This window comes from Daldinia vernicosa, assembly GCF_022497035.1.
Source record: "Daldinia vernicosa strain CBS 139.73 unplaced genomic scaffold F5Y00scaffold_57, whole genome shotgun sequence".
Taxonomy (NCBI): domain Eukaryota; kingdom Fungi; phylum Ascomycota; class Sordariomycetes; order Xylariales; family Hypoxylaceae; genus Daldinia; species Daldinia vernicosa.
In genome coordinates, this window is record NW_025953973.1 from 140,924 (window position 1) to 165,590 (window position 24,667).

The 24,667-nt window shown below is 45.4% G+C and overlaps 10 protein-coding genes across 10 annotated transcripts; 6 read left to right on the forward strand and 4 right to left on the reverse strand.

Annotated features, from left to right (window-relative positions):
* Positions 1-155: 155 nt before the first annotated feature.
* Positions 156-760, forward strand: F5Y00DRAFT_170384 (uncharacterized protein). The gene has a single exon (XM_048004851.1). It carries the CDS (start codon positions 312-314, stop codon positions 681-683), a length of 372 nt encoding a protein of 123 aa, XP_047861318.1. The 5' UTR covers positions 156-311; the 3' UTR covers positions 684-760.
* F5Y00DRAFT_246458 (peptidase) lies at positions 158-2,397 on the reverse strand. Its single transcript, XM_048009153.1, has one exon. It carries the CDS (start codon positions 1,915-1,917, stop codon positions 838-840), a length of 1,080 nt encoding a protein of 359 aa, XP_047861319.1. The 5' UTR covers positions 1,918-2,397; the 3' UTR covers positions 158-837.
* Positions 2,398-2,773: 376 nt separating this feature from the next.
* Positions 2,774-4,378, forward strand: F5Y00DRAFT_246460 (thioredoxin-like protein). The gene is made up of 3 exons (XM_048009154.1): positions 2,774-3,193; positions 3,321-3,909; positions 3,955-4,378. The coding sequence occupies exons 1-2, from the start codon at positions 3,087-3,089 to the stop codon at positions 3,859-3,861; spliced, it is 648 nt and encodes a 215-aa protein (XP_047861320.1). The 5' UTR covers positions 2,774-3,086; the 3' UTR covers positions 3,862-3,909; positions 3,955-4,378.
* Positions 4,379-5,045: 667 nt separating this feature from the next.
* F5Y00DRAFT_255356 (cytochrome P450) lies at positions 5,046-6,797 on the forward strand (the record flags this gene model as incomplete). The annotated part of the gene is made up of 2 exons (XM_048010284.1): positions 5,046-5,180; positions 5,244-6,797. The coding sequence occupies 2 exons, from the start codon at positions 5,046-5,048 to the stop codon at positions 6,795-6,797; spliced, it is 1,689 nt and encodes a 562-aa protein (XP_047861321.1).
* Positions 6,798-7,182: 385 nt separating this feature from the next.
* On the reverse strand, positions 7,183-10,667 carry F5Y00DRAFT_255357 (MFS general substrate transporter; the record flags this gene model as incomplete). Its single annotated transcript, XM_048010285.1, has 9 exons — positions 7,183-7,359; positions 7,449-7,557; positions 7,633-7,875; positions 7,961-8,194; positions 8,280-8,421; positions 8,489-8,640; positions 10,146-10,284; positions 10,436-10,485; positions 10,570-10,667. 9 exons carry the CDS (start codon positions 10,665-10,667, stop codon positions 7,183-7,185), a joined length of 1,344 nt encoding a protein of 447 aa, XP_047861322.1.
* Positions 10,668-11,107: 440 nt separating this feature from the next.
* Positions 11,108-12,999, forward strand: F5Y00DRAFT_170526 (Clavaminate synthase-like protein). Its single transcript, XM_048004853.1, has 5 exons — positions 11,108-11,413; positions 11,476-11,577; positions 11,643-11,811; positions 11,876-11,999; positions 12,059-12,999. The coding sequence occupies exons 1-5, from the start codon at positions 11,359-11,361 to the stop codon at positions 12,728-12,730; spliced, it is 1,122 nt and encodes a 373-aa protein (XP_047861323.1). The 5' UTR covers positions 11,108-11,358; the 3' UTR covers positions 12,731-12,999.
* A 179-nt stretch (positions 13,000-13,178) lies between these two features.
* F5Y00DRAFT_265650 (D-xylulose 5-phosphate/D-fructose 6-phosphate phosphoketolase) lies at positions 13,179-15,723 on the reverse strand (the record flags this gene model as incomplete). The annotated part of the gene is made up of 2 exons (XM_048011816.1): positions 13,179-14,093; positions 14,167-15,723. The coding sequence occupies 2 exons, from the start codon at positions 15,721-15,723 to the stop codon at positions 13,179-13,181; spliced, it is 2,472 nt and encodes an 823-aa protein (XP_047861324.1).
* Positions 15,724-18,047: 2,324 nt separating this feature from the next.
* On the forward strand, positions 18,048-19,891 carry F5Y00DRAFT_170636 (uncharacterized protein). Its single transcript, XM_048004854.1, has one exon. It carries the CDS (start codon positions 18,172-18,174, stop codon positions 19,696-19,698), a length of 1,527 nt encoding a protein of 508 aa, XP_047861325.1. The 5' UTR covers positions 18,048-18,171; the 3' UTR covers positions 19,699-19,891.
* A 793-nt stretch (positions 19,892-20,684) lies between these two features.
* On the forward strand, positions 20,685-21,393 carry F5Y00DRAFT_265652 (putative iron reductase domain protein; the record flags this gene model as incomplete). The annotated part of the gene is made up of 2 exons (XM_048011817.1): positions 20,685-21,007; positions 21,066-21,393. The coding sequence occupies 2 exons, from the start codon at positions 20,685-20,687 to the stop codon at positions 21,391-21,393; spliced, it is 651 nt and encodes a 216-aa protein (XP_047861326.1).
* A 1,035-nt stretch (positions 21,394-22,428) lies between these two features.
* Positions 22,429-24,266, reverse strand: F5Y00DRAFT_246472 (glycoside hydrolase family 64 protein). The gene has a single exon (XM_048009155.1). It carries the CDS (start codon positions 24,088-24,090, stop codon positions 22,771-22,773), a length of 1,320 nt encoding a protein of 439 aa, XP_047861327.1. The 5' UTR covers positions 24,091-24,266; the 3' UTR covers positions 22,429-22,770.
* Positions 24,267-24,667: the final 401 nt, after the last annotated feature.

Genomic DNA, 24,667 nt, shown 5'->3' on the forward strand with positions numbered 1-24,667 from the left:
ATAAGCCTTGTCATAAATTATTGCGGAAATTTATTAAAGACAAGATCTTCGCTATCTTACCTATCGGCTATGCGGGCTAAATTAAATTTACGACGGCTAAGCAAGTGAAGTAACATCGCAACGTTGTATAGCATGAAGATCATGGAAGCTGGAAATATGCGATAATGATAATGATATGCAGTTGCTGATGTAGGTCTGTCTATTATAAAAAAGGACGGAGGGGGGGTGTTTGGTTCGTTCTATGTCTTACCTTCGACATATTACATGCTATGCTGCCATACCATCCTCTACACTAAACAACTATCACCACAATGCGCATTCATCTCCTCACTCTATCAACCCTCCTCCCTGCCGCCTTTGCGCAGCAATCCGGCTGTGCGGAGGACTGCCAATCTTGCGGCTGGTATTGCAACCAAGGTTGCAGCGCACCGCTAGTAAGCAGCGACTGCAACCGATGTCTTTACTGCCGGCGTGAAAGCTCTTCGTGCGGGTTTATAGATATCGGCGACACGTGGACACAAGACCCGCCGAGCAAAGAGTTGTGCGATGCTTGCGATGAGGGATGCTGGTGTCATGGTGACTGGTATTGCGCGGACAACGCCACGGGGCCTCCTCCACCCTCCCCTCCTACTACTACGCCAAAGGCAACTGTAGCTAAAGCCACGGAATTACCTAAACCTTAGGAGATCGTAGAGGGAAAGGGAAGAAGGGGAAGGGAGAATGTGGTGCTCGTATGGTTTTGGATATAGGTATAACGAAACTTACAAGGTCGGATCTGTATATAAGAGGTACTTCAGGGGTTAAAGGTAACCTGACGAAATAAAGCCCGTAGCCTCCTCATATAACTCCCGACTCTTGAATAGCAAACTGATCTTTTTCTGAATCTAATATAGCCAGCGCATCGAATGGCAAGGTGACCATCGGAGTTGTATGTCCAACATCAACATTAAATAGAATAGGGAATTCCCGCTTAGAAAGCGGACCGTCACATAAGAGACCTTTGATGACGCTGATATATTTTTCTCTCTGCTTCGTAGAATCGTACCCGAACGGCCGCCCTACCACTAACCCCGCGGCTTCTTCAAAGACGCCCTGGGCAATAAGATCTGCAATACCAGCCTTCACCCGATCGATCGGGTTTCCCGTTCCAAACTTTTCCCCGGTAGCAGTCTCGAAGAATACAATCCGGCCCCGCCAATCCGGAACGATGGGTCGCACTCCGCTGAGACGTGCCATAACGGATAGACAGCCGCCGAAGAGCCGTCCCTGCGCCTTGCCTGGCCGGAGCCATATCCAGCCGGGAGTAGGGACGAGCTCTGTCTTATGTATAGACGCCGGATCGAGGAACCAAGAAGGGTGCTTATGCGCATACGTTGGCGATCGCGGGACGTCGCCGATAGGTTGGCGATCCGCGATGGCACGGAAAAGGTGTTTAATACAGAATGCGAGCGGCAATGATTCGTCGTCAACTGCTTCGGACGCGCCGAGCTCCGGGATGACACCTGGCCCGTAGAAGGTACGGAGGCCCGTAAGTGCGTGTAGAAACCAGTGCAAACCGGTAATATCGGAGTAACCTACGACGATCTTGGGGTTGGCACGGATGATACTATGAAGATCCGTATCGGCAATTAGACCCGGGAGTAACTCCGTAAAGGCTGGCCCACCGATGGTGCAAATAATGGCGGAAACTTCAGGATCTACGAATGCGGCGCGAAGCTCGGATATGCGGTTGGTGATGGATGATTGAATACCTGTATCTTTATTATAGAATTCTCGAACGTTGTAACCGCGTCCCTTGAGTACGGCGGTAGCCCGGGATATGACGGCAGGATATTGGTCATTAAGTCGAGCCGAGGGTGAGATGAAGGCGATTGTGGCACCTGGGTCCAAAGCCTTTGGAATTATGACTGAAGGCATTTTGAATTATGAGTATGTTGTCTCTGACATCTAGTTGTATGTCTGCTGATGTCTGTTCCTTGGAAAAATACTTATATCACTATTAATCAAGTACGAAGACTTGTGGTTTATACAAAATGATAAAAACCCCCAACGCGGGGTTGAGGCAGAGTACTACACGTATAGTAAGCCGAGACTATGGATACATTCACAGCGTATCAGTTATGTTGGTTGCGAAATCCGAACTTCGTAATACATGATGATGGAGAAATATTTGTTAGATCATGAGGCATTCACGACCCTTATTGGCTCGGGAGGATAGCTGATTAGAATAGTTCCCGGGTCTCAAGACAGAAGCGAGGAACGATGAAGGGAGCTGGGTGTATATACCTAATATTAGTTAGTATTAGACGAGTTGTTGAAGTGTACCTAGTTGCTATTTAAGACAGTCAATTTGAAAGTCGTAGTGATTGTCATATGAATGCATGCATGACATGAATGCATTATGTAGTGTAGATAGATGCATAGGAAAAGAAAGCGGCTCCGTTCAACTGGGAACGACAACCTTAAATTGAGTCCGAAATCGGAGAGATATTCAAAGATTACCTAGAAGCATGGTAAGTAAGACGCGATTGACCCACACTTACGAACCTCTTTAAGGTTTCCCCTTTATATAACTAACGTGGAAATTCTTGCTATTTCTTAGGCAACTCTGTTGTAATTCACCGTAATTGAGACTTTAGATTAGGTGTTTAGTCAATTAGGTACGCAATAAGAGATATATCTTTTTATGAAAGTATTGTACCGTATGCTGCACAAAGAAAGTATGATACCGACCGGGTGGGTCGCAAACGCGTCGACAAGTGAAGTCCCGACGTGTAACAATCACGCGATGGTGAGAAAGAGTCTAAGTTAGGTACCTAGGGTTAGCGAAATGACGATAAGGAGTAGCTTTGTGGAGATTTGGTCCGAGCAGCATGCACGAACCCCCGTAGTTCCCGTCGTTTTGCTTCTTTTTTAAGGTCCTAGTTGCCTTAGCAGTTAACCTAGCAACCCGGGAAACCGCAAACAGAGTTCAGATAAGAACTGCCAAATCTTTTTCTTTTTCTTCGGCTTCTTAAATCTTACCTTACTTACCACTGAACAATTTTCATCATCATCATCATCTTCGTAACTTATCATCGCCGACAATGTCTTCTGCTTTCGTTCAGCGCCCGGCTCCGGCCTTCACTGCCACCACCGTCTTCCCTGGCGGCGAGTTCAAGGACATTTCCTTGTCGGATTACCTTGGTCAATGGTTTGTCTGCCCTCCTATCACTCCTATCGCTGACGCTGGTCGTCTTTGCATCTCCATCCGCATCTTGGTCTTACCAACGTAGTGCGTGTGTACAAGCTTCTTATCCCGTACTAATCCTCATTTACAGGGTCGTCCTTCTCTTCTACCCTCTTGATTTCACATTCGTCTGCCCGACCGAGATCATCCAGTACAACGATGCCCTGCCGCGCTTCCGTGACATCAACACTACCGTCCTCGGTGTATCAACCGACTCTCACTTCTCCCATCTGGCCTGGACTGAGAGACCTCGCAAGCAGGGTGGTCTGGGCTCGGACCTGCAGCTGCCTCTGGTGGCAGACAAGTCGCACAAGATCTCTCGCAGCTATGGCGTCCTGATTGAGGACGAGGGCGTCGCCCTACGCGGCCTCTTCATCATCGACCCCAAGGGTATTCTACGACAGATCACCGTCAATGATCTCCCCGTCGGACGCAACGTCGAAGAGACAATTCGACTTGTTCAGGCGTTCCAGTTCACCGACGAGCACGGTGAGGTCTGCCCGGCAGGCTGGCAGAATGGCAGCAAGGGAATGAAAGCCGACCCCAAGGGTAGTCTGGAGTACTTTGCTTCGGCTGAGAATGGTCATGCCAATGGAAATGGCGAGTCTAAGAAGCGAGCCAGAGTGGACTAGACCAGGATGGCCGCTTGTGGAGAAATTGGAGAAGCAGAGACCACTGACGTAAGTGGTCTAGATGGCTATGTATATTAGATTCTTACGAATCAGGCTTCTAGCAATGCCTTAATACCCGACAGGAGTAATTAGACCGTGCGTTCTATCCTTCAGGGGAGCGTAAGCTCTTTCATGAAGCACATAATAGCAAATCTCATCATATTCCAATCTTAAGTGTCGTCATGGTGCGTGCTATACCAGTCAGGTATGTACCTTTTATTTGGAGATTCGACATCTCCAACTTGAGTGTGGTTGGAGAATTGACAGTGGTATATTGCAGTTGGAGTCATTCAAACCAACCCCAGCTTTCACCGTACCATACTTCCGAAGCCATGTTATATACCGATTTTCTCGTATATGTAGATGATCATTCGACATCTCTATATCAATATTGCTGAGCTATGCCCGGTTTCTTGCTGCGTTATATAAGAGCTATGCAGTGGTGGATTCTGGCGGATAAAACCTCTGATCATTAAACATCCAACCTCCTGATATCGTCTTCGTAGCTACGTATGGCTCTCTAGTTAATACTTGACTCTCCGTATAGTTCCTCATAATCCATGCAGAGATTTTATAATAATGAAAAATGATAGAAATTCAAACTCACCACTATAACAAAATAGCCAATTGCAAGATACCCTTACTATTGTTCTATGCCCAACATCACGAATTCTTCACATGTCAATCAAACACCTGCAAATAGCTAGCACAAGGCCAAGGTACGTACCCTGGCCAAAAATAGCTTAGCCCCAGTAAAATAAATACAGCAACCAATTATATCTATTCCTACTTTGTTATTCCCAATTTATTATTGGTAGAAATCGAGTTTTGGTCTCCTATTCTTTCTTATTCTTAACCCATCTATGTATGAAGACTAATTACATATATCTCAAGTATATCTCAAGTATTTAATATTGAGTTCTTAATATTTATAGACCAACTTCAGCCCTAAAAAGCTGGCTTTCTCTTCGGTTTTCTTGGTGGGGTAGCAATGGTTTAAGCAAAGAGCATGAATAACGAATCAACTCCCTACCGCCATACCTACCTACCTACCTAAGGCACCTCTCATGGAGGCGCAGTGTCCCTCTTATTTCAATCAAACACTCCCAGCATCTTGGGTGTTGGCTCAGCTTCTTCGTAACACCATGGATTTTCTTCGGCAGCTGTTGAATGCCTGCGGCGGTTTCTTGTTGGCCATCGTGGTTGTGCGAATCATCACGTTTGCATCCGAATGTTGGCGTTGCAGAAGCCTAATGAAGAAGCTAAAAGAAATGGGAAAGGTAAGTTACTTACCCCTTATCTGGTATTCAATTGAACATACGCGTTAACTAATATATTGGCAGCCGATGCCCGAGCACAGCACTCTCTTGGGTCATCTCATGGCAGCCAAGACTGCTGCCGACGAGCTTCCTCCAGGTGCGCACAGCACTTACATTCTTGACCGAATAGCTAAGAAGCTTGATGGGGAGAATGGGCCTCCAGCATATTATTTTGACAGTTACCCTGTGAGCGTTCCTATGCTTATGATAAGAGACCCTTATATCGCCAACCAGGCGACCAATCATCCCTGGGTATCGGCCGAGAAGCCCCCTACCCTTGCAGAATGGTTTGCGCCCATCTCAGGAAAAGGAGGCATCAACCTCTTTACCCAGAATGGCCAAGAATGGAAACATGATCACAATCTCTTCCTACCCTTCTTCAACAATAGCAACCTCGATGCCGCTGTGCCTGTGGTTATTGAGCAGGTGCTCATTTTCCGCGAACTTCTTCGGGGGGAAGCCCGGAAAGGAGATTTGTTTCGTCTTGAACCGTTGGCGCTATCGCTTATGAATGATATTATTGGGCTTATAGTGTTTAACGCCGACCTAGGCAATCAGACATCCGGTTCTCATCCTCTTTCGAAGACTATGCTCCGCCAACTGGGATTGAAGTTCGGTGCGAACAATGTCATGGATAACATTGGTCAGCTTAATCCATTCAGGGTCTTCAACATCTGGAATAATAGTCGTATCTTAAACCAACACATTCGCACTCAAATTGCAAAACGGGTTAACGCATTTCGTGATGCCAAGACACGTCACGATCAGTCGGCTTTCAATTCAATCCTGGATCAGGCGCTCGAGACGTATTATTCCCAGCCAGGCCGGGAGCTGTCTGATCCACTCGATAACCAATTCTTGGATTCGTTATGTGCACAGCTGCGCATGTTCTTCTTTGCTGGATACGATTCTACCGCAAGCACAATGGTTACCTGCTGTTACCTGATCTGGAAGCATCCAGAGGTCCTGGCTAAGCTCCGAGCCGAACATGACGAAGTCTTTGGGCGAAATATTGCAGCGTGTCCGGACATGATCACTGAGAACCCATCCATCCTCAACTCTCTTCCGTATACCCTCGCCGTGATTAAAGAGGCGCTACGACTCTTCCCTCCTGCGAACGGCATTCGAATGGGATGTAAGGATCTAGTCCTGAAAGGTCGCGATGGCACTGAGTATCCTACTGAGGGCTGTGCCGTGCAGACGAGTCACTTTAGCGTCCATAGGAACCCTGAATGCTGGCCGCGACCACTCGAGTTTTTACCCGAGCGATTTCTCGTAGGACCAGACCACGAACTCTATCCGCAAAAAGGCGCTTGGCGTATCTTCGAGTATGGAATTCGAAATTGCACTGGCCAGGCTTTCGTCTTAAAGGAAGTAAAGGCCTTCCTCGCTATTATATGCAGAGAATTTGACTTTCAGGAATGCTATGACGAGGTCTATGCCGGAGAGAAACTGGATCTGACGACTGTGGATAATGAGAAAGCATACCTGATAGAGCACGGTTCTGCACACCCACGTGGCGAGTTTCCATGTAGAGTGTCGCTAAGCGGATACGTTCCTAAGGAGGCCAATCTCTAGAAATGATGCCTCCCATGGACGACACGATTGTCGCATTCACAATGCTAATTTACGAAACCTTTTCGTATCCAAGGGCTAGCTTATATCATTGAGCTAATTCCCAATTCCGGCCCTCGTCCGATCGAAAGCTTCATGTGTGCTATAACACCGACAATGTAGGGGAATGTATTATATAACAATTAATCTATGTATTACATCAATACCCTCGGCCCCCCTACCTAGCGTCAAGGTGGTGAAGTTTTTAACGTCAATCTTTTAGGTGCGCTTCGGTTGGGACGAGAACCGGTTCCTCCCCAGACGAGGACTCGTCTTCTTGTCTATCTCTTGATGTTTTGGAGCTAAAGATTGATATTAGCAGCTGATCAAATCGAAGATGGGACGAAACTCACTCTCTGCGATACAATAAGATTGCAACGATAAACCCAGCCCATAGTAGCACGTGGAAAGTTAACGCGACAGGCCATCCAATACGCCATCTTGGAGCACCGTTAGGTCCGGCGGTTGGGAAGAGCAAAAGGGGCACCCAGATGTTGAATGAATAACCGAAAGTCATCATTGCACCCTAAAATACTTCCAGTCAGCCTTCGTATTCACTTTTAATTCGTCGTGGTTCGCAATCCCCCTTTTTAAGGGATAGATGCATTCACTCACCAAAATAAGAGCTCTCTCTTCCGAGTCACCCTTCACAACCGTATTGACCGTCGAGTATAGGACCGGACTTAGACACCCTGATACACCGAAAAAGTACCACGCGACAAATCTACAGGTTCTTGTTAGTGGATGAAACGAACCGTATAGGGATACGGAAAGAGGTCGTCGCAAAGGGGTTACACACTTCAGAGGTTTCGGAATATCCCAAATAATCATACAGATTGACGAGAACACGATACATATTATTGCGCTGCTGTAAACGGTCCACGAAGGATAAATAGCAGCCAAGGTAGTACCCAGCCAAGAAGCGACGATGTTGATGGCGTACGTAACCGTAGGTAGTTGATTAATCTGAATAACAGAAAAGCCTTGTTCTTTCAGCCAGAGATTCATATATGATTCTGGATAGCCGGAGATGATCATGCAACTGATAGATGATTAGACTTATAATACAACTATAGGAGGTACGGAGTAAACCCTTTATTTGAGTCATTCCGATGTTAGTAACTCACATATAACAAAACACAAAAACCCAAATATGCCAGCGCCCAAGTGTACGTTTAAACACGTCAAGCCCTAGCTTGCCCGGCTTGCGGATCTTAGCCCGTTCTAACCTCGCCTTTGCGAGAGCGATGTCCTCGTTGGTGAAATAAAATGGCTTTGGCGAATCCGGAATTCCCGGGAAGACCAGGAATCCAGCTACCGCAATTGGAAGTGTAAATATACCATCGATGATGAACAGCCACCTTGATGAGACATGGACACTTAGCATTCTATTCTGGTTTGGGATTTAAAACGTATGGGGAGGGGGGGGGTTCAAGAGTTTCTTACCTCCATCCGGGCATCCCGCCCACACCAGAGAGATTGGTATACGCTGCTGCTTGCAGATATCCGCTTACCATGGTGCCCAGGGGGTTGCATATGAACCAAGTTCCGGCTCGCTTAAATAATTCAGGGCCACTGTACCACGATCCTATTAGCTCGTTAGTCAAATACTCGAAGAATTAGGAGATTGAGAGATGTGGCGTCTAGTATAATACCTAAGATGAAGTGTGTACCGGCGAATACTGGAGCCTCTAACATGCCTACTAGGAATCGGCACGCATATAGCTGGTGAACATTCGTAACTCGACTCTGTGCGAAGGTACAGATACCCCAGAGCACTTCGAGAGTTGGTAGCAACCAGCGGGCTCTATATTTATTAGCGCCATTGCCAAGTTGTTGGTTAGGTAGCAAAAAGGGGGTTCTCGAGTCATGTAGGTACAATAAGTGGACAAAAAAACCGCACACCCACGCCTTACTTTTAAGCATTTTAAAAAAATAAACTTTATTTCTCGAAATAGTTTTATTTTTAAACGATGGCTTGTACTTTAAAACGCAGTTAAAAAATTTATAGAAAATATATAACGTTTTATATAAGAAATAAAATTTAAACACGCTTTTAAACGGGTTAAAAATCTACGAAAATAACGAGAATTAAAAGAATAATTATATCGATTTATCGTATAATTAAAAAGCGCTTTTTATAATAAGATTAAAGTATTAATCGGCCCGGTTATAACCGGTCGAAAATATTAAATAAATATAATAAAAAACAATTATTAATTAATATTATTAAAAATCTTTTTATATCATTTAATTTATTAAAAAAAAAGTATTATTTAATTTATTTAATAAAAATAATTAATTAATTTTTTATTAAAAAAAGTATATTATATACTTTTATCGTAATAAAGTTATATTTATTAAAAAAATACGTTAAAATTAAATTAAAATAAATTCTCGAAAATAAAAATAAATTGTTTAAATATTAATAATAAGTTTTATTTATAAACGAAATTACGATTAAACGTAATTAAAAATTACGTTATAAATAAGTTTTTAAATTTAAAAGTAAATTAACGTTTTTAAATACTTTATAATTTTAACAATTAATTATATAATTAATTTTTAACCATTTTTTTTTAAATTAAATTTATTAATTATAAATTTAAAATATATATAAACCCGTTATAAAAAAAACCGTTATTTTAAAATGTTTTAAAACGTAATTTAATATAAAGTAAAAAACGATTTTATAATTTTTAATAAAGATTTTAACGCATTTAAAAATAACGTTACGTTTATTATTTATTAAAATATATTTAAAGTAAATTTATCACGTTTATTAAAACTTTATATCGTTTTTATATACGATAATACGTTTATTTATACTTTATAATTATTAAAAAATTAATTTAATAATTTTAAATTCCCCGTTTTATAATAATTTCTTTATAATTTTAATTTAAATTTAATTAAAAATTTTTAAAGTTAATTAAAACGAGAAATTAACAAGTAATATTTTAAATTAAAAGTTTTTTTAAAAATTAATACGGTTTTAATTAAATTAATTAAAACTATTAAAAAATGTTAAACCGACGTTTTTTAAAATATAATAAATAACTTAATAAATTTAATACTTTAATAAATTAAAGTTATTATTAAAGTTAAAAGTTAATATATTAAATATTAAAAAATATATTAATATATTATTATTATTTAATTATTTATATATAAAATTTTAATTAATTTAATTACGTAGTTATTAAATTACGTATAAATAAAGTAAATAAGTGTTTGTTATAATATTAACGATTTTAATGGGGTGTGCGATTTTTTTATCTACTTATTATAAGTATATACAGTTGAGGTTACGACATAAGTAGCATGCCAAGGATTTGGAAAATCATATAAGCCACGTAGTAGCACACATTGAAATAATTAAGTTCGTTGCCGTATAATCCAAATTCCTCCTTGAGGCCACTGACGTAGGCATTGCTGATGTTTGTTTGGTCTTGGAGATGTAGGTATTCCTTGTAAGCCCATGCAAAAGGAGTGGTTGGATGGAATAATTAGGGGCTAACCTAGAAATTTCACGAAGACTAGGTAGAAATTGTTAGATTTAAGTTAACTATCATGAACATGAGAGCAGCGTAGGTACTTACAGCATAGACAAGCAAATATTAGGATCGACAAGTCGAGTTTGAATAAAAGCCTGTAGTTATATTGTTAATATAAAAGTTTTGATAAGAATTGCTGTACTTAGCCCATATCGAAGTAGATAGGTAGGTAGACTTACTTTCTCTCTGCTGCAGGGTAACTAGAAGGGTACCAATTGAAGATCTCCTTGATAAGGCCATATAGGGAATACCCCTGGCTTGGCTTTGTTATCGTCATTGTAGCGTTAAGTGGAACAAGACTGTCTGTCCAAAGCTTAGGTACTGAGGAGATTGTCACTCCTGTGTTACGCGGGAACCGACGGGTTACTTATTACTCTACGGCCATATTTCATAAAGCTGATGGGCACTCGTTCTTATTTTTATGGCGAGATCTCGCAATTCCAACTTGCACGATAAATAAGCAAACCTAGCACAAGGTCTTAAGAAATGTCCCTGTCCTAATATCTACTTATTTTATCAGATTATCTCCGTCGTGTCCTAATAGTGTTACATTGCCTGCGATAGGGTCTGGTGATGTGCGATGGCGTGCTCGCCATATGCTTGCCATATGCTTGAAACATGTGGAGGCTGCTGGTATGCTACAACTTGATAATCCCACGAGTAACCCGAGTAACCCGTATAATATGTAGCTTATCTCCGCATACATAATCCCTTCTCCAAGTTGCGCCATACTCGCAGATGGCGTCGATTGGTAGATGTATAGTCTATCGATAGACTGCAACCCCCACCAACTCTTTGGGGTACGAAGTCTCTATTTAACCGGGCAGTTAAGACTACGAGATACGAATTGTAAGGGATATGAATAGGTAGCGACTATTTAAAATGTAGATATACCCCGCGTATGGACGCTCATCCGAGCTCGCCGCCCTTAAGAATATTCGTTTTTACATTCGTAATCAATCTTCAAGATGCCGGGACGTATAATCGATCGTTATGAGCACGTGCCTGTAACGCAGGAAGACCGTGAGCCAGAAACCATATTGATACATGTTCATTATTTCGAGTTAATAACTGTGTTCCTATAGTTGACTGGGCCGATCTCATTACATTGGACTTAGGTCTATATGAGCAACCGGGAGGCAAAGAAGAGCTCGTAAAGCAGCTCGACCACGCGGTCCGAAATGTTGGTATGTTGGCAGTTCCTAGCTAGCTAGAACCTCTAGGAATACTGGTTCTCACGTGTTCATCAAAGGATTCTTCTACGTGAAGAACTTCAACATATCCCAGGAAGAAGTTGACCAACAGTTCGCTCTCGGACGAGAGTTTTACTCGCTCCCCCTGGAAGAGAAATTGAAGTATCATAACAAGCAAGATCTCGAAAGCGGCGAATATAATGGGTATAGGCCAGCGGGCCACCGAGTGTATGTTACCTAACTTAGGTACCTAGGGACTTCTAGGATTATGACTGATATATCATTCTTATAGCCTTGGAAACGGCGTGAAGGATAACGTCCAAGTATACAACATACCTAAATTTGATGGCTTCCATCAGCGCGAACAACCACCCATCCTCCAGAGTAAGATCAAGGAGATCGAAGCATTCTCGAGGGTAAGTAAACGATAAGCCCCTTCCGTATATATGTGCTCACGCTCACCAAAACGTAACAGAAATGCCACGAAGAAGTCGTCGTGAAGCTCCTGCGCCTCTTCGCGATCTTACTTGAGCTCCCTGACGAGGACCAGCTAGTCCGGGATCATCTCTACGACGTTAAAGGAGAAGACCATCTGCGGTACATGCACTACGCAGCACGAAGCCAGGAAGAGAACGCCAAGGTGGCCAACCTGTACGGGCCAGGCCACACGGATCTCGGCACGGTGACCCTCCTGTTTAGACAACCAGTAGCTGCGCTGCAGATTCTAAACTCAGCAGGAGAGTGGAAGTGGGTGAAGCCACAAGACGGCACCATCACGATCAACACCTGCGACGCGCTCACCGCGCTGACGGGCGGCCTGATCAAGTCCAGCGTGCACCGAGTGCACACGCCGCCCGCGGACCAAGCGCATATCGACCGCCTAGGCGTGCTATACTTTGCGCGTCCGAATAACCACGTCGTGCTGGACCCGATCGCGAATAGCCCCCTGCTGAACCGGCTCGGGTTAACTAGCAACGCCTTCACGGAGCTGGGACAGCATCTGACCACGGAGCAATGGGTCAAGGCGCGACAGACGCAACAGCAGCGACCCCGCGTCAGCGCTAAGATTCATACCGATGGCAAATATGAGTACGAGAGGAAGGACTTGGAAATCTTGCCTGGGCTACATGCTGTTATTCATAACTAACTGAGTTCTGAGTTGGGGATCTCCGGCGAACTTATGAGGTAGTCGTTCAAGAATATGTACCTACCTCCTAATCTATGCTATGGCTACCAATGCGACGATGAAAGTAAAAGCACGCCAGCATTCAGAGAACATCAAGTGATAATTCATCAAGTAAATTCATAACTATTTCCCATATCGCACATCTCACATCTCACAAGCAATATCCCATCATAATAGAAAAAACCGCAAGGGATTTAGAAAAAACCGCAAGGGATTCCGATCGAATTATCTCACACAAGATAAAAAAGCCCACGCCAACCAAAAAATAAAAATCAGACCCGGGGAAAACACCACCCACTCATGCAATCCAAAGCCTAGCCCAGCCCCTTTTCAATAAACCCCAACCTTACATTAGGTACCTATCCATTCGCCTCGTTGTTATATTATAAAACGCACTCGTTAACCTCAGCTAGCTAATAATTTTAAGCTCCTGCAGCTTCTCCTTCACGCCCTCCTGAGGCCACGTCCAATCGCTCAGGAACTGGGGGTCGACGCCGTATTCGAACGAGTAGTTGGCAGCGGCGACCTGCTGGCTCTTGAGGGCGTCGCGAGCGGCCGCGCCGCGGTTGCCGAGGGTGGGCATGCGGTCGATGGCGTCCATGGCCAGGCTGAAGCGGTCCGTCTGGTTGCGGATGGCGAGCTCGAGCGGCGTATCGATGTTGCCCTTCTCGTTGTAGCCGCGGACGTGGATGTTCGTGCAGCCCGGCCGCTTGTACGTCAGGCGGTGGACGAGCCAGGGGTACGAGTGGAAGTTGAAGATGATGGGCTTGTTGTCGGTGAACAGGGCGACCCATTCTTTGTCCGTGAGCCCGTGCGGGTGGTCGGTGTGGTGGATCAGCTTGAAGAGGTCGACGACGTTGACGCAGCGGATCTTGAGGTCGGGGAAGTGTTGCAGCAGGAGATCGATGGCGGCTAGCGACTCGTTGGTGGAGACGTCGCCGCAGCTGGCCATGATGAGGTCGGGTTCTTTACCTGCGTCGGTGGAGAACTGGGGCCAGATGCCGATGCCCTTTGTGCAGTGCATGATCGCCTGTTCCATCGAGAGGTACTGGATATGAGGCTGCTTGTCTGCTACCACGACGTTTACGTAGTTCTGCGACCGGAAGCAGTGGTCCATGACCGAAAGGAGACAGTTTCCATCGGGCGGGAGGTAGATGCGGACCACTTCCGGACTCTTGTTGCAGACGACGTCGAGGAAGCCGGGGTCTTGGTGAGTAAAGCCGTTGTGGTCCTGCCTCCAGACGACGGCAGTCAAGAGGATGTTAAGCGATGGAACCTTGACGCGCCATTCGACTTCTAAGCATTTCTCAAGCCACTTGCAGTGCTGCAGAGAGTGTTAGTTAGTAATTCATTAATTAAATCATTAATTAAACGAGGCATCACATGGATAGACTTACCTGGTTTACCATGGAGTCGATGACGTGGATGAAGGGTTCGTAGCTGTTTAGCATTCCGTGTCGCCCGCTCAGGACGTAGCCTTCGAGCCAGCCTTCGCAAGTATGCTCGGACAAGATTTCCATAACTCTTCCGAAAGGAGATAGATTCCCGCCATCTTCGTCTTCTTCGAAATACTCGCCCATCCATACCTTCTTGCCAGCCTCGTACACGGCTGCCAGCTTATTGGATTCGGTCTCGTCGGGGCCCATCAGGCGGAAGTTGTGGGGGTTGTTCTTGATGATATCCCGTAGGAATTTGGCGAAGTTGGCCATGCTGTTTTCTACGATGGCGCCGGGCTTGTCCACTTTGATGTCGTAATCTCTGAAGTCGGGCATCTTGAGCGGTACCGTTAGCAATCCACCGTTAGCAACCGGGTTCGCGCTCATGCGCTTGTTACCGGTAGGGCATAAGGCTTTCAGTTCGGGGGATATTCTGCCTTCTTCGCCGAATATGCGTTCAGGCTCGTAGCCGCGCATCCATTCTTCGAGGGTCTTCAGATCTGCCGGGTTCTCTTTAGTACCGAGGATGGGTACTTGATGAGAACGCCAGAAACCACCGAGGTAATGTCCATTAACCTTGCGCGGCGCGGTCCAACCCTTCGGCGTGCGCAGGATAATCATAGGCCACCGCGGGCGGAAGGGCTTGCCAGAGTCACGAGCTTCCTTCTGATATTTGCGGATTTCTTGAACACAGTGTTCGAGAGTGGCGGCCATAGCTTGGTGCATCGATTCGATGTCGTCGCCCTCGACGAAGTATGGATGCCAGCCGTAGCCCCAGAAGAGTTGCTCGAGTTCCTTGTGTGAGATACGAGCAAGCACAGTAGGGTTGTTAATCTTGTAGCCATTCAGGTGCAGCACTGGAAGGACGGCACCGTCGCAGATGGGGTTCAGAAACTTAGTGCTGTGCCAGGCCGTAGCCAATGGGCCAGTCTCGGACTCACCATCACCAACCATTGTTAAAGTGATCAAATTCGGGTGGTCAAAAACGGTACCAAAGGCGTGGGTGACGGAATAACCCAGCTCGCCACCTTCGTGGATGCTACCGGGGGTCTCTGGGGTGGCATGTGATCCTATACCTCCCGGGAAACTGAACTGCTTGAAGAATATCTGCATGCCCGCAGGGTCCTCTGACTTTTGAGGATATACTTCAGAATAAGTACCCTCAAGGTAAGCCTGAGAGATGACGGCGGGAGCGCCATGGCCCGGGCCCGAGATGAAGAGGGAATCGAGATCGTACTTTTTTATCAATCGGTTGAAGTGCATATATGTGAAAATTTGGCCGGGGGCAGATCCGAAGTGACCCAGCTGGCGGCCTTTTATATGCTCAGCCTTCAAAGGTTCTCGGAGAAGAGGGTTTTCCTTTAGGTATATCATGCCGAGACAAAGATATAAGCTGGCCTTGAAAAAATCGTTATACTTTTCGATTTCTTCCTTAGATAGAGGCTCGCCCTTGATCGTGGAGCGAGCCTTGCCGAATGGCCGGATCGCATCGATCTCGGCTTTGTGAGTATCTGTCATTTTGTTTTTCTTGTCTTCGACTTGACTTATAGGTAGGTTAGGTAGATAGGTAAGCGTATTTAGTAAAGGTGGGACTTCTCAGTCAAAAGACACTGGGAAGAAGCTCGAGTCTCAGCAGTAAGGTGCGCTGAGTAGCTCAAACTATTGTGTCTACCTTATATAAAGATTCTTTATTAAAGAAGGGGTGTTGTGATGGTGGTTTGCTAGTGGGATGGAGAGAGTATAGTGTTGATGATGACGAATACTTATAAGGGAAGACTCTCGATGTGTTGACAGTTAACAGTTACTGGGAACTGCTACTCTAAGGTGGTAGCTGGGTTCTCGATGTTCCGCAACGTCTGTAACATCCGCAAAAAGTCGCATGGAAAGGTGATTCATGTGAGTGATTCTGCTTGGACTGGACGCATGTCCATGTTATCATTGGACTCGGTGGGAAGCGAACCCAGAGCACCGGGTATGCAACCGAGGCGCGAGTAACGTGCAATTATGACATTATAGCGTGGTAATAGCCTGATAGATGGTATAGTAAGCAGGTTCCATAGCTGCTCTAGCAGGCCTAGGCGGCGAGAACAGTGGCTGATAGGCAAGTTGCATGCGGAATGCGGCATCTTAGTGGTTGATTCGGTATAATGGGTCGACAGTGGGCTGATAAGGTTCTCTAAATCCTATATTCCGTATACGTCATACACCTTTTTCTGTGTATGTATGTATCCCCATCCGTGCTGCCGTGAAGCCCGTGAGCCCGTAGTTTTGGAGACGACTTCTCTCGTTTATGCAATGCACCTTTTCTTTTTATCGGTTATAATCCCTACCAAAGCCGACTTTCCGGGTCTTCCCCTCCATTCTTGTCTCCATCTTGTCTTACTTTACTTCATCTCTATGTAGTATCAGCCAATCATATTGCTCGCCTTCTACCCCTCTAAGGTCTTCAAGGGGGTACACAGCTGAAGGGGGTACGGGTCTTGCCCATCTAGTTCCTAAACAATGCCATCTAGATTCCCATCCTTGACTGCTTTTATAGGGAATACGCGTACATAGGCTGAGATAATTGCCTTTCTGCGAGTATCAGTCGACTTTGATGATCTGACTAGGATTGGAAACTAGTCGCTATGCCTATCTGGATTGGCCTTTATGAGTACCGTCTTATCCTGAATACCGGCCGTAGGAGATCTGCGATCTTTTTGCTTCCAGGATGACTTTAGCTCTCGTGTTGAGCGCCGAGCACCGCGGCTTGTCGTAAAATTTATTTGTTCCCGTGATACTTCTCCTTGGGATGGTATGTTAGCATTCAGCGCCTCATTTCCATTGTAACTCTTCCTTATGACACCTATTTTTGAAGCTCCATGTAGGTACGTCGGGTGTTCTTCATCATTCATCCTTGAAATAACCAACAGATGTATGATTTTACTGATAAGACCTAGTCTACATAGAGCACTACGCAACCGGCCGGCGCCGCTGCACCTATCTCTGCCTGCCTACGGACAGACGGATTGATTTGCAGCGCCAATCGCCGATTCATGAAGAGCGAAAGCGAAGAACAACGAGAAGTGAACCACTTACAGCAAATGTATGACGCGAATTATTTTTCCTTCAGCGAATGAATAAATTTCAAGGCACGGGTATTCCAGCGCTGTTATCGACAATTACATTGAAGCATTTGGCAAAATGAAGGCGTTCGCTCATCTAAACCTCGTCGGAAAATACGCGTGGTTATTGGATTTCGGAGTGCGAACTGATCTACTCCCTTCAATTCACACTGTGCGAACTAAACAAAAGCAGTTACTTCGTACTTCAACAGATATTCATTGTGAGATTCTATGCAATTTATAGAAGGTGTTGAAGGTATAGAAGGTATTGTTTCAAGCTCATTATATGAGAAAAGGTATATAAGATACTAGTAAGGTAATACGTAGCTCGCAAGAGTTACTAGAGTTTAATTACGTTTGAAATTCGAATGATATCGACTGCATTAGTATAGTGGCTAAAACTAATGCGAGGTATAAGATCTTAGTGAATCTTCTATACTCTTATTCTTTAATTAGTTCTTATAGTAAAGAGTTTAGTTGAATACAACTTAGTCTAATATTGTATATAATATCTAACTCTAAGTTATGTCTTATTAGCTAGATGTTTCTGGTAGGAACTATTATTAAACGACTTCGTAACTCGTTATATCGCATTAGAAGGATATGATAAGACAAGTATCGTAGCTATAGTTGTCGCCATTGGTATCCGTCAAGATGAGGACCCCGCTAAAACACACCCCACTTGTTATAGGCACCCAAGTTATATTGTCGTTAAGTTTATATTTCTCCAACTTCAACTGCCTCCCCAACCGTCTGTTTCTTCAAATTAGAACATCCCGCCAATGCTCACTTCACCCATATATGTAAACAATATATATCTTGGGTACCTACCTAAACTAATCGATAATACAAACTCGCAAACATGGATAAATGGCCTCAAGAGCTCTACGACCATGTCGTCTCCTTCTATCTGAAAGGCACGTATACTTCTAATCCAGCTTTCCTAGCACTCGCAACTGTGTCCCGCAAGTTTCAAAATTCCGTCGAACGCCATACATTCCGAAAGATACTATTCACCGCTACCGATTCAAAGCTGGACGACTTTACAAATATATTCACGCCGCGGCGCCGAAGCTTTCTACGAGACCTTGCTATTAGGATGGTCCTACCACCGTACCCTTCTGAATGTTTTACCGAGTTCGAAACAGATCAGGATCGCAGAGCCAATAATGAGGCCATTACCGCAGCATTAAAGCGGATATTCTGTTTAATTTCAACTCTTTACGACCGGGATGACAATATAACGCCGATGCTCAGGTTACATATCTTTGGGCCACATTCACCTTCAGATAAAGGAACAAGATGGTTTCTATCAACAAAGGTCCCTCCTAATCGTCCATTTCCTCTTAGATTAGACCTTAACGCTGCGCGCTATAAATTCTCGCTGCTTGATCTTACATCTGATCTGTCCGACTTCCCACCCTTACTTTGTGTTCGAGAATTCACTATATCTGGCGGGCGTCGCAATTGGAGCCCTCGTGCTGCAGTGCTTCTCTCTACCAAGATGGTACAAGCTAAGAGTATCAGTTGGAACCTAGAGTATCGCGAAGATAGTTGGGGTCGGTACTATAGCATAGATCGAAGATTCCGGAACGAGCTTGTTCAGAGTATCATGTCAGCAGATCTTCCAGCATCTACCACAAGGTTTTCTTGTAATATACCTGGACCATTTGCTAATAATTGGCAAATGCTCCTCCCTCAATTCATCACTCCAGGTGATCATGACCCAGTCAGCTGTGCCTTTCGACGCCTTACAAGACACTGTACCTACGTCCATATTATGGGTCCCATACATGCTACGTTTTTTGATCCTCCAGCGGATTTGCCGAATGGAGTTGAGCAGTCCTGGAATAGTGTAGAAACTTTGAAAGCCACAGTTTCTATGCATAACCCGGAAGGAAAGTGGTTATTCAGACTTGAAAACGGTGTTGATGAGGACCGGAACCCCTTAATTACGCTCGATCAACTCCCACCAGGCTACGGAGACACGAAAGAAGAGTTGGAGGAACGTGAGAAATATTATTTCCGACACATGGTCGATCCGGATATACGTGAAGAACCGGAGAGGGTCATACCAAATGATATCGAGCTGAATGCTTTGTTCACAGCTTTCGCACGGGCGTGCTGCCGCTTGCCAAAGCTGAAAGAGGCTTCTGTAGAGGTAGTATGTATGGGTAGAGACATCTGGCAATATGAGGTGGGGTGTTTGGCACCGGGTACGCCGTCTCCGAGAGGTAAACCAATGCCCTCGCATGACATAAACTCGTGGAGAGTCTATTTCTATCTACACCGGTGGCAACCGTCTAAAAGTACGCTTGACGAACTCAAGATGATCGGAAGGACAAGAGATGGATGGGATCCCGTATTTTTGTGGGGAGAATCAATGTAGTATCGTCCGTCTTTTTGCGCTGAATTTACTTCTCATCAGGTGCCTAATCTGGTATTACGTCGGAACATCACCAAGTCATATATCTATAAATGATCTCGATGCTACTGCTAAGCTATGCAAGCAATTGTCAAGATCTCTTGGGCACGTACTGCATCTACGGTAGGTAGCCACTCATAGCTCTGCTGCATGGACCCGTACGTTGGCTCACATGAGAGAACGTGAAGAGATCGTCAGAATGAATTCTGGTGAGGTCATTCTTTAATATTCCCTTAAGAAAGCTGAGTCGTATTTTCGCTTTACCTGTGACTCCGGCATTTCGTCCATTCACCCTCGAACTTGCTCGAATTAGAACACGCCATACTTAACTTACCATTACTCCCCTGAATGAGTGATGATCAGAGTTTCGTCTGTAACCCCACCGTTTCTTGGCTTGCCTACGAAAGTCGGACATCCGGAATAGGAAGACGCAAGCCTAGAATCGGATGCTCATTAATGGAATATGTTATGGCTATTTTTCATATCGCAGCCCTGTCGCGTTCCATCACCTTACCAAATACAGACGAAACTTCGACGTAGCTATGCTCCGCCGTGTCACTGACTTCAGCCGCTTTAGTCTAAATAGATGTAACCGTACGGATCTAGGTAGGCCGGGGTGCATTTACCATTGCGTAGACACACGCGTGGGGACCAATCAGCAATCGGGTAATTTACTCCTTTCTATTACCAAAAATTTGGTTCGCTCCTCCTCACGTTCCGCTGCCTCGTGAAAATGACAACTGCCGATGTCTATAGTAGTAGATAGGCGAGGAATGGCGCTTGTGGCGGTCAATGAGAGCGGATGGAGTGCCAGAAAGGGTCAGTGCTAGGGCGAGGTCAGGATATATAAGGCGCTTACTCGCTTATTGAGTAGCCTGCAGTAGGTAGCCCGAGTACACTCATGAGTTAGTTGGAAGTCTGTATTGTCAAGCACAAGCACGAGACGCACGATGGGATTTGTTTCTCGATTTGCTACGGCCGTAGCCCTCCTCGCAGGCCATGGCCTTACAGCCCCGGTCTCAGCCAGCGCCAAGTACTGTGATGAGCCCACTGGTGTCTGCTATTCTGAAATTTCGATCGGAGTAGCTCCTATCGTCTATCGTATTGCTATTCCAGAAGTGACGGAGGGTCCTTTCGATATCCTTCTCCAAATTGTTGCGCCCAAGTCAGTCGGATGGGCGGGTATCGCCTGGGGAGGCGGCATGTTGTATAACCCCATATCGCTAGGTTGGGCGAATGGGGATAGCACTGTCCCGGCAGCTCGATTCGCGACGTAAGTTGAGGCCTCTTAACCGAAAGACGGAATTATTAATAATGTTCGCCTTACCTAGGGCCCATGTCCAACCAGAGATATACGAGTCGGCAAATCACACTACACTTCAGGGGTCAACGGTGAATGCAACTCACTGGACCCTGACTACTCTCTGCCAGGGATGCAGTACGTGGATTCATAACGGAGGTGCGAAGGAGACTTTGGATCCCGGCGCGACGGCTGCAAGCTTCGCATTCGCCGCGTCGGCAACGCCTCCGATCGACACCACCGATCCGTTATCCCCTATCGGCATCCACTCCGAGCACGGTATTTTCACATTAGACCTGGCGGCTGCTAAATCAGCGCAATTCAACTCTTGGGTTGAAAAATTGGGTGTAAAACGCTAGGTAATTTGGGTTGCTTGCGGCTGGAGCTTTCCGGGTTGTACGATTGAAATATACGCACAGGCCGTATTGATGGATATAGTAGATGGGGGTTGAGATAAAACCGCTGTGGCTTGTATGTATATATTTCTACAAAGGCAAAATACTACGGGCAACACTATGAACGATTTATTCGAAATCGCGTATATTTTTCAATGGGCAGTGGAGGTAATCCGAATTGACTGACATGTGCGAAGAGGTCGTATAATATTAGTTGTTCTAGGTAATCGTAACCAAGGCTTTTCTTATTGTCAAGGTATACTTAGGTACGTGTAGTTAAATAATACCAATGCTATATTTTGCGTGTGGTCAAGGGGGTGTAGATCTAAGATCTGATATTGTGTAGATTGTCATGAACTATTAATTGACTTGCTGGGTGCTCTAAGTCGCTTGTCGATATGACTATATTCAGAGGTAGCTCCTTTCATATCGCCGCGATATAGTCTAATTCAATAATGGAGGCTTGTGATTCAGGGAATGGTTGAAAATATATCATAGCTGCAGTGTCTAGCCTTATTCTAACCTGACGCATACATAACAGTCAAATTTATCAAGTAGGAAGTTCGTGTTGCGTTACCAGTCCCGTTGATACTACATTCTATGTAGCTGGGCACCAAGCCCACCCCCGAGGAGGACGATTGCGACTCCTAGTCAAGTCACTATTCAATCGACTGCTTCAAAGTTTGTGACTTGCATATGAACTATGAAGTACCCAGTTAGGTTTTAAAATAATTAATTATATAAATCTTGATTATGAGACCAATGCATAAAAAATAATAACTACGTTTTCCACTTATACAAGATTCCTAGGTCGATAAGAGAATGAATACCAAGACTTTAGCGATATGTGACTTGTAAATTCCTAGCTCGAAAGCATAATGAAGCTAATTTAAATACTTTTATGATAGTCAATCCACATTTTCTATTTTAAGCTAGCATCACATAGTCTATCATATGGGTGGAGGGCAATAGGGGTTAGCTTATATTATGCTATAAGTACCAGGCCTTTAATATACTTGGGTTTTTAATACAGCGAGAACTAACCACTAACCAATTTGCGGAATATACACATAAGCTTCAAATGCTAAGAGTACATGATTTCTTTCAAATCAAAAACGAGGTTTGCGAAACGAGCGTGGTTTGTATGTTATGTACATGGTACCCATATACCCTGAAAATGCTATAAACAAGTACTATGTACACGAAAAAAGTGATATATACAGTGCGGAGATTCATAGCTTATGTTGCTACTATGAGATCTTTGGTAGATGAGATGGTGGTGATATATGGCAGTAGATACTGCCTCAAGCTCCTACAAGCCTCATCATCTATGGATTTCCTTTAAGAAGAAAATCCGCCGACGGTGAGCTGCAAGACCTGCGGCTGCAGTCCAGCGACAACGCCGGCTTGGTTCTCGCCATCTGGGTTGACGTCGTCGTACGAGAAGGTGTAACCCTTGCCGTCGAGCTCGTACTTGTGAACGATGCGAGAGTAGTGGTTGGTGGGGTCCGCAGTGTAGTAGCTGTCGCTAGAGAGCGAAGGCTGCACGTTGCCGCCGTCGAGGAGAAGAGTTGTGCGGAAGAAAGCAGCACACAGCCTAGGAACAACTGCCTGGTGAACGGCGTTGTCTCCGTCTTGGATGCCGAAGGGACCCGAGTTGCAGCCCCAGATATCGGCGACAGTAGGTCGAGGGTATCCGCGGTTGTCTCCGGCGCAGGTGAGCTCGTCACCGTTGACACGGCAAGCAACACTTCCTGCGTCAGCTTGAGTGTTGATGGTAAGATCCTCGTTAGTGTACTTCTGCCAGACCTGCTCAATGTAGTCGTCGTAGTAGTTGGCCTGGGCGGTGGGGTTGATGGATTGGTATAGGTTGGGCGCGAGGATGCGTAGCGGGTTCCCGCTGGCGTCAGTAACACACAACTGGTCCCAGGGCTGACCATCAGCTGCCGCCTGGTCCTTCAATTCCTGGCAGATGGTGGCGATAGCGCCCGAAGAGAGACCCTTCACCTCTTGAGTCTCACCGCTAGCAAGAGTCAAGGTCATACCCGTGACTAGACCGACAAAGTCGACGAAAGAGATGTTGGCGTAGATACCTCCCGCCTCGGTGTTGGTGAACTCGACAAAGCCCCAGTTGACAGCCGCCGAAGGGTCTGAAGGGTTTGCGGCAGAGGGTTCGACGAGCTGTGATGTTCCGTCTCCGGCAAGGACAGTAAAGAACTGAAGTTCACCTTCGGCGATCCAGATACGGCCGGAGCTGAGATAGTCGGGTAGAGTAATTTCGGTAGTCTGTCCTTGGGCGTTCATAGGGTTGGCGACGTTGGCGGTGATAGCTACTGGCACCTGACTGCCAGCAGCGTCCGGGTAATACCAAGTACCGTCGGTCGAGAGCATAACGACGGCGCCGGAGGGGTCGTTACCGGTCACGTAAACATACAGTTGACTTCCCCCAAAGTTGTTAACAAGAGAGATCGTGAGCGGGCTATATTCTTTTATAGTCATGTTTGGGGGTAGGGCGTTAGAGGTGTGGTTAACAGTATTCTCTTGAGTAATAATCAGATCCCCTTTGTCTCCCGGGGTTACAACTATGGGCATGGGTGCTGCGATAGTCTGAGCGAAGAACGCTGTAGCAGAAGCTACAGCTAAGTTGAAAAAGCCACGCATGATGGATTGGTCGTATTCTGACGTCTGGCTAGAAGCAGAGTTACTTTTCGATAACGGTCGTTTGGTAATAAGGAGTGTATGCGTATCGAACTAAGGAATGGACGCTTGTTGCCTGTGGCTTCAGCGAAAAGAGAGTGAACAGTTCCAAAAGAGAACCGGAAGATACTTGCTGTACACCTACGGGGTCATACTACGGAGGAGGGCATAACACGAGGAGCCGGGCCCGTGAAGAATATATACCTACCTACCTACCTACGTAACCATGTCCTTCATAATGGTCAACAATGCCTTTCAACTTACAAGAAACGTTACGATCCTCTTGTTACTCAGTTACATCCGACCTATAGAGATCACACGGACCAAGAGGTGCACATAGCACCTCGATGACCTTCCCTTTACGGTCAAAGTCTAAAGAGGATCTGACAATGGCCCTGAAACTAGCCTCATGGAGAGCAATGCTGCAAGTAAGGCGAGATGGCTTTTTGTTGTGCATAGAGTATGTAAGGTTAATTCATCCTCTGCACTAGACTAGGGCTTTAATTCCGAAGGATGTGTAGGGGCCAGGGGGGGGGGGGAT

Excerpts from the sequence above, each read along its gene's own strand:
- F5Y00DRAFT_170384 (XM_048004851.1), top strand. The coding sequence starts at position 312 with ATGCGCATTCATCTCCTCACTCTATCAACCCTCCTCCCTGCCGCCTTT.
- F5Y00DRAFT_246458 (XM_048009153.1), bottom strand. The coding sequence starts at position 1,917 with ATGCCTTCAGTCATAATTCCAAAGGCTTTGGACCCAGGTGCCACAATC.
- F5Y00DRAFT_246460 (XM_048009154.1), top strand. The coding sequence starts at position 3,087 with ATGTCTTCTGCTTTCGTTCAGCGCCCGGCTCCGGCCTTCACTGCCACC. Across the intron at positions 3,194-3,320 it reads TCGGATTACCTTGGTCAATG|GGTCGTCCTTCTCTTCTACC; the intron begins GTTTGTCTGCCC and ends CCTCATTTACAG.
- F5Y00DRAFT_170526 (XM_048004853.1), top strand. The coding sequence starts at position 11,359 with ATGCCGGGACGTATAATCGATCGTTATGAGCACGTGCCTGTAACGCAG. Across the intron at positions 11,414-11,475 it reads GCCTGTAACGCAGGAAGACC|TTGACTGGGCCGATCTCATT; the intron begins GTGAGCCAGAAA and ends GTGTTCCTATAG. Across the intron at positions 12,000-12,058 it reads AGATCGAAGCATTCTCGAGG|AAATGCCACGAAGAAGTCGT; the intron begins GTAAGTAAACGA and ends AAAACGTAACAG.
- F5Y00DRAFT_170636 (XM_048004854.1), top strand. The coding sequence starts at position 18,172 with ATGGATAAATGGCCTCAAGAGCTCTACGACCATGTCGTCTCCTTCTAT.
- F5Y00DRAFT_246472 (XM_048009155.1), bottom strand. The coding sequence starts at position 24,090 with ATGCGTGGCTTTTTCAACTTAGCTGTAGCTTCTGCTACAGCGTTCTTC.